Source organism: Palaemon carinicauda, chromosome 7, assembly GCF_036898095.1.
Source record: "Palaemon carinicauda isolate YSFRI2023 chromosome 7, ASM3689809v2, whole genome shotgun sequence".
Classification (NCBI taxonomy): domain Eukaryota; kingdom Metazoa; phylum Arthropoda; class Malacostraca; order Decapoda; family Palaemonidae; genus Palaemon; species Palaemon carinicauda.
The window spans coordinates 153512227-153518306 of NC_090731.1; the positions used below are offsets into that span (position 1 = coordinate 153512227).

At 36.0% G+C, this 6080-nt stretch overlaps 1 protein-coding gene across 7 annotated transcripts in view; it reads right to left on the minus strand.

The window, feature by feature from the left end:
* MTA1-like (metastasis associated 1-like) overlaps positions 1–4464 on the minus strand; it is a 182772-nt gene extending 178308 nt beyond the window's left edge. For 5 of the 7 annotated variants that reach the window (XM_068376980.1, XM_068376978.1, XM_068376977.1 and 2 more), the window contains exon 1: positions 3578–3765. In XM_068376980.1, the coding sequence (XP_068233081.1) occupies positions 3578–3605 (28 nt within the window). In that variant the 5' untranslated portion in view covers positions 3606–3765. Of the gene's footprint in view, positions 1–3577; positions 3766–4328 lie in introns of those variants that run through there. The other 2 variants (XM_068376979.1, XM_068376984.1) reach the window with 2 other exon arrangements.
* Between the last annotated feature and the right edge of the window lie 1616 nt (positions 4465–6080).

The following is a 6080-nucleotide window of genomic DNA, read 5'->3' on the forward strand; positions in this document are numbered from 1 at the left end:
TCGATATCATCGGCTGAAGGTTGGCGAAAACCTCGGACGAGAAATTAGTGTACTATTAGCAAGGTAGAGATATTCATGCTAGGATGAATTCTTAAAAGGGGCCTTGAATTATATATTCCTTTTACACTAATGTCCATTTATTTCATCAGTTAATTTCGAAAAACTTTTGTAACTGTGGGATAGTTACTGCAACAACAGTTGTCAAAGATAAAATGTCCCATTTATGATTTGTTTGTAGCCTATGCACACAAAGTGACATTTATTGTTGTCTATAGTTAACAAACTCCCCTCTATGCACCTTTACCAGAATCACGGTATTAAATGGTAACATTATACAGATTCAATGTTACAATCATTGAACTGAAGAAAGTTAAACAGTACAAAGACACCAGGTAAACTTTGGGGTAGATTGATAATACCAAAAGAATGCTTTATTGCAACCTGCAGTTGAATGTATCTTGCAACTTGTTTAGTCTAAATAAGTTTAAAAAGTTGTCATATAAAAATTTTTTAATATGGCTTCTCTTGCTAAGACTGGCGATGTAAAAGGAAACATCCAAACCTACCTAAATTGGGGTAACAGCCCTACCAGACTAATGTGACAGATGGCCCTCATACCTGACCTGAACTCTGGTAAGGTGCGCTGCCTAGCTAACGACGACGTCATAATACCAAGAATACTAAACAGCAACATATTGCCCAGTAATATTCTTGAAAGAAAATTCTTTAATAAAGAAATTTGTTAAATAACATAAAACTTTTCAAGTCATCAACATATGGCCTTTTACTTGAATGGTACCTAAAAAGTTACGTTAACCAGGGAAAGATTATATTCTCCAACACACAATGACTCCTTGGAGGTCCTAAACTCTTCATTGCCAAACCAGTCAACTAGGGTTGTAGCTTGGCTAGTAATAATAATAATAATAATAAAAATAAGATACGAATGTTTTCTGAGGCATTAATATAAATCTGTTACTTGAAATGACCATAGCTAACTCTTGACTTCTATACCATATATAATAAATCTATTGAGAGGGTTTTTGCTTTAAAAACTGAACATACTATAGGCTACTGCAAACTTAAATCAAAATCAAAATGTAGTCGATCAACATGACTCAACACTACAAACGATAATTTTACCAGAATTGCATATGGCACCGAAATAAAGTTTGACAACCGGGCTTTCCCATATGATTGACAGAGAGTAAAGAATGTCAACAGAGGTCATGGCTGGAATAGAGATCTAAACCTTGACTAGATGTGAAGAAGCCTATGTATATCAACGGCCAGTTCCTTCATACCTACAAGCCATGTCCTTACCTATTTACCTCATGGGGGGACGCCCCCTGCGACCCCCCCCCAACACTGCTGTATTCTTAGTCAGCCGTCATCATACATACAGGTGGCCGCTATCATACATACACCCCGAGATGAAATTCTTAGAGGACTAATTAAGATGCACTTACTGGTGGTCGATAAAACAATTGGCTAAAAAATACTGGAGCGTTTGTATACCAACAGCCAGTTCCTCCAGTACACATAAAATATGGAAACCAACAAAATTGAAATTTACCTTACCCTAACCAACAAGCCGTGTCCTTACCTATTGAATTAATAAGGAAGGTAACGCCCCCTGCGACCTCCCTTACACTGCTGCATTCTTAGTCAGCTGTCATCATACATACAGGTGGCTGATATCATATATACACCTCGACGTGAAAATCTGAGAGGCCTAGGCCTAAGTAAGATGCCCTTACTGGTGGCTGATAAAACAACAGGCTAAAAAACTGAAACCTTTGTATATCAACAGCCAGTTCCTCAAGCAGCAATGAAATACGGAAACCAACTCGATTTGAAATTTCCCCTCTTACCCTAACTAACAAGCCGTGTCCTTACCTATTGAACTAACAAGGAGGGTAACGCCCCCTCCGGACCTCTTACACTGCTGTATTCTTAGTCAGTTTTCATCATAAATACAGGTGGCTGCTATCATACACCTCGACGTGAAAATCTGAGAGGCCTAAGTAAGATGCCCTTACTAGTGGCTGATGAAACAACGGGCAAAAAAAAACTGGAGCTTTGTATATCAACGGCCAGTTACTCCAGCGAGCGTAAAATGTCGAGGCCAACTAAACTTCCCCCCTTAACCTAACCTACAAGCAGTGTCCTTACCTATTTACCTATCAAAAAGGGCAGGGGGGTTAAGGCCCCCTGCGTCCCCCTTACGCTGCTGTACTTTTAGTCAGCCGTCATGAACACACAGGTGGCCGCTATCATACATACACCCAGACTTGAAAATCTGAGAGGCATAAGATGCACTTACTGGTGGCCACCAGATAAAACGGCCTAAAAAAAACCTTTGAAGAAAGACACGAAAAGCGTGTCAACAACAAGCATCTGGACGCAATGATAACCTATGCACGATAATCTAAAGGTAACGAGATTACAATAAATTATGGGGCACAATTAGGGTTATGTGCTGATTGGGGTTACCAGGCATATCAGAAATGTCCAATGAACAATGCTGGGGGTGGTACCAGTTACTAGGTAGTGAGAACGCCATCTAATTAAGGATGCATTCACTAAGTTAGGTTACTTTAAAAGGTTAAATTGTTATAGATTGTGTTAATTTTGATAGAGAACTGAATACTAATAATTGGATCTATTGAGGTTTAGGAACTTGATAAAGTCAAATGAAGGAAAAAAGATGTCAAATTATACAGTGAAAATAAATATTAACAAATTCTCATCAAACAAAGTCCTTCGTCGAAGGTTTTATTGCAGGATTAAAAAAAAAAATTGGGATTCTAAACTCGAAACTGTTATTATTATTACTAGCCAAGCTACAACCCTAGCTGGAAAAGCAAGATGCTGTAAGCCCAAGGGCTCCAACAAGGAAAAATAGCCCAGTGAGGAAAGGAAATAAGGAAATAAATAAAAGATGAGAACTAATTAACAATAAATCCTTCTAAAATCAGTAAAAACGTCAAAACAGATATATCATATATAAACTATAAAAAGAAACCTATCACATGTCAGGACGTAAAATAACTTGAATAAGTCTCTGTTCAATTCTTCTAACTTCGGTAAATTTGTATTGCTAACTTCATCCCTTTGAACACAAACAAACAAACAAACGCACTAACAGACAGCGATAGACAGCAATAGACAATATCCCTATCTATCACAATCTACTACCTCCTCTCTTGTGTTTACATTCTAAATGTGACTAAAAATAAGTCTGTTTAATTCTTTCAACTTCATCCCTTTGAACACAAACAAACAAACGCACTAACAGACAGCGATAGACAGCGATAGACTATATCCCTATCTATCACTATCTATTACCTTGGCTCGTATTGTTTACATTCTAAATGTGACTATAAACTAAATTTCTTTTATATCCTGCGATTTGACCTGATGATGAAGATCACGTATAAGAAAAGACAACAATCAAATAAATAATCAAATAATAAAATAATTAAATAAATGGGATTAATCTTTCGATAGACCGGTGATGATGAGCCTTTTCGAAATCAACATAAGAGCAAAAGACATATAATAATGAACTCACCTCCGACCCTATACATATTATTCGCCATCTTGGACCCCTTTTCACCATACACACATTGATTCACCAATTGATAAAACACACATCTGTTTCCAAACAGTTTTTCATTACGTATAAAACACAAATCAACGTGATAGCCACCACTGTCAATTCGCCATTTTCTCACATTCTGTGGACGCGTTCCAACAATGTATTAACTGGACAGTTTTAATTATTTTTTGTTGTTACTAATCGTTTACTATTTATCCCATGTTATAAAATGATTTTAACATATATTAGAAATACTTTAATACTTTATAAATAACTACGAAAACCCCTATATACCTAAGATATTATAAGGTAATAACATTTCAGAACAGTTCTCGACTACGTCCGAATTTCGAGATATTCAGAACATAAATTTGTGACGTCATAGACATCCCTCTCGGACCGCACGAGACAAAGCCTTCATGAACTACCATTATTTTTATGCATATAAAAATATGCATATCTTAATATGACATGTATTAATATCACTATGGATGAGTTGCTTGCCCCAAAACACTACAGAAGCTGAGGAAAATAAACTTTTGTGAAGATTTATGGGGTTAATAAGTGGATATTTCTCACTCATACAAAACTATAAACTTTTAAAGTTGGAGATTTGTTTTCAACGAAAAATTAGCGGAAATCTTCTACTGAAACATTAAATTCGGAAAAACTACTTTTTTATCAGACTGTCGTACATGAGGTGACGCGCGAAATAAAAACCTACCAATATTCATTTCCGTAAGTGTTTCGCGCGTTAAATATTCGCGGCAAGTTGGGTCGCAGCTGCGATGGCCTTCCACAAAATTTGGAAACGAATTATTTTTTGTTTGCGGTACTTCGTACCAATGGACCTTCTTTTCTTGTATGTAACTAATTACAGGATAATGGATGACATTCGGAATCAGTTTACTATCGTAGCTTTGCGCTGCTTCACATCAGCATTATTATCAATTAGAGTTATCAGTTGCAACTAGCTGAGGACCGCCTGCCTTCACCACTACCTAAAAAGTTACATTTGGATGTTAGTCTCGATATTCCTCGAGTGTCAGTTGTCTTTTTTTCTCGATTATTGGTAATTGATAAACCGAATATCAATACGATTTGTAACTTAACTTGGCTTATTTTACTCAGGGAGTAAAATGAGTAAGATGATTAAATATTTAATTAATTTTAATCTTCGTGAGAGGAATAATAGGGGTCATGTTCCGTCAGCCCCGCTCACCATTCTACTATTGTCTGCAATAATGGTTTCTTGGGAACTAGTGTGATATACACTCACATCACACACACTCTATACACTCTCACACACACACACACACACACATATATATATATATATATATATGTGTGTGTGTGTGTGTACAAACGTGTGTCTATATATATATATATATATGTGTGTGTGTGTGTGTGTATGAATGTATGTACAAACGTGTATATATATATATATATATATATGCGTGTGTGTGTGTGTTCGCGCTGGCGCTACGAGCCGTTTCCCATAACAAAGCCGCTGTTAATACCTACAGGCATACTTGAAATCATGGGTGAAACTCCTGTGCAGCAATCTTCCAGCATCATGGCCTGCCCCGTTCCCATACTGAGGGTTATCAATGAAACGTTGACCTACAAAAAAAATGGCTATTTCTATTTTACGTCATAGGCATTAAATCTCTTCCTTTCAGATAAATCTACTTTTATTAATCCTATATGTCTTCCGCTACTTCAATCCAACACATCTGCAATATAAAAATGGTCACTAATCTATAATCGTTAATACTTTATTCATGATCGAACATTCTTAAAAAACTATAATCTATCCTTTTATAAACGTTAACCCCCTTTTACCAAGAGTATACATTTCTCATCCTTCCAACTATTCTTAAATCACAAATTTTTCAAACAGTTCAATTCTCTTACATGCATTCATAATAAAAATTCTAGTTCCATTAGAAAAAAAAGTTGGCTCACTCCCTTCACACATAGGCCTACCATTATTGGCTTCCCAAGACACTTCATATCTCTCTCCATTATATCACCGGTTTCTTGTATTGCACAAAAAATAGCATATTGATTTTTTAGAATTTTGGTGATCAATGTATCCCGAGGAAATATTTTAATTCAGTCATTCTACTATTATTATTATTATTATTATTATTATTATTATTATTACTGTACTAGCCAAGCTACAACTCTAGTTGGAAAAGCAAGATGCTATAAGCCCAATGGCTCCAACACGGAAAAATAGCCCAGTGAGGAAAGGAAAGGAAACAAGGAAATAAATAAATGATGAGAACAAAATAACAATAAATCATTCTAGAAACAGTAACAACGTCAAAACAGATATGTCATCTATAAACTATAAAGAGAATGTTCAACATAAAAACATTTGCTGCAACTTTGAACTTTTGAAGTTCTACTGATTCAACTACCCGATTTGAGTATTGTTATCATATCTGGTCTTCGGCTGCTGATTCTC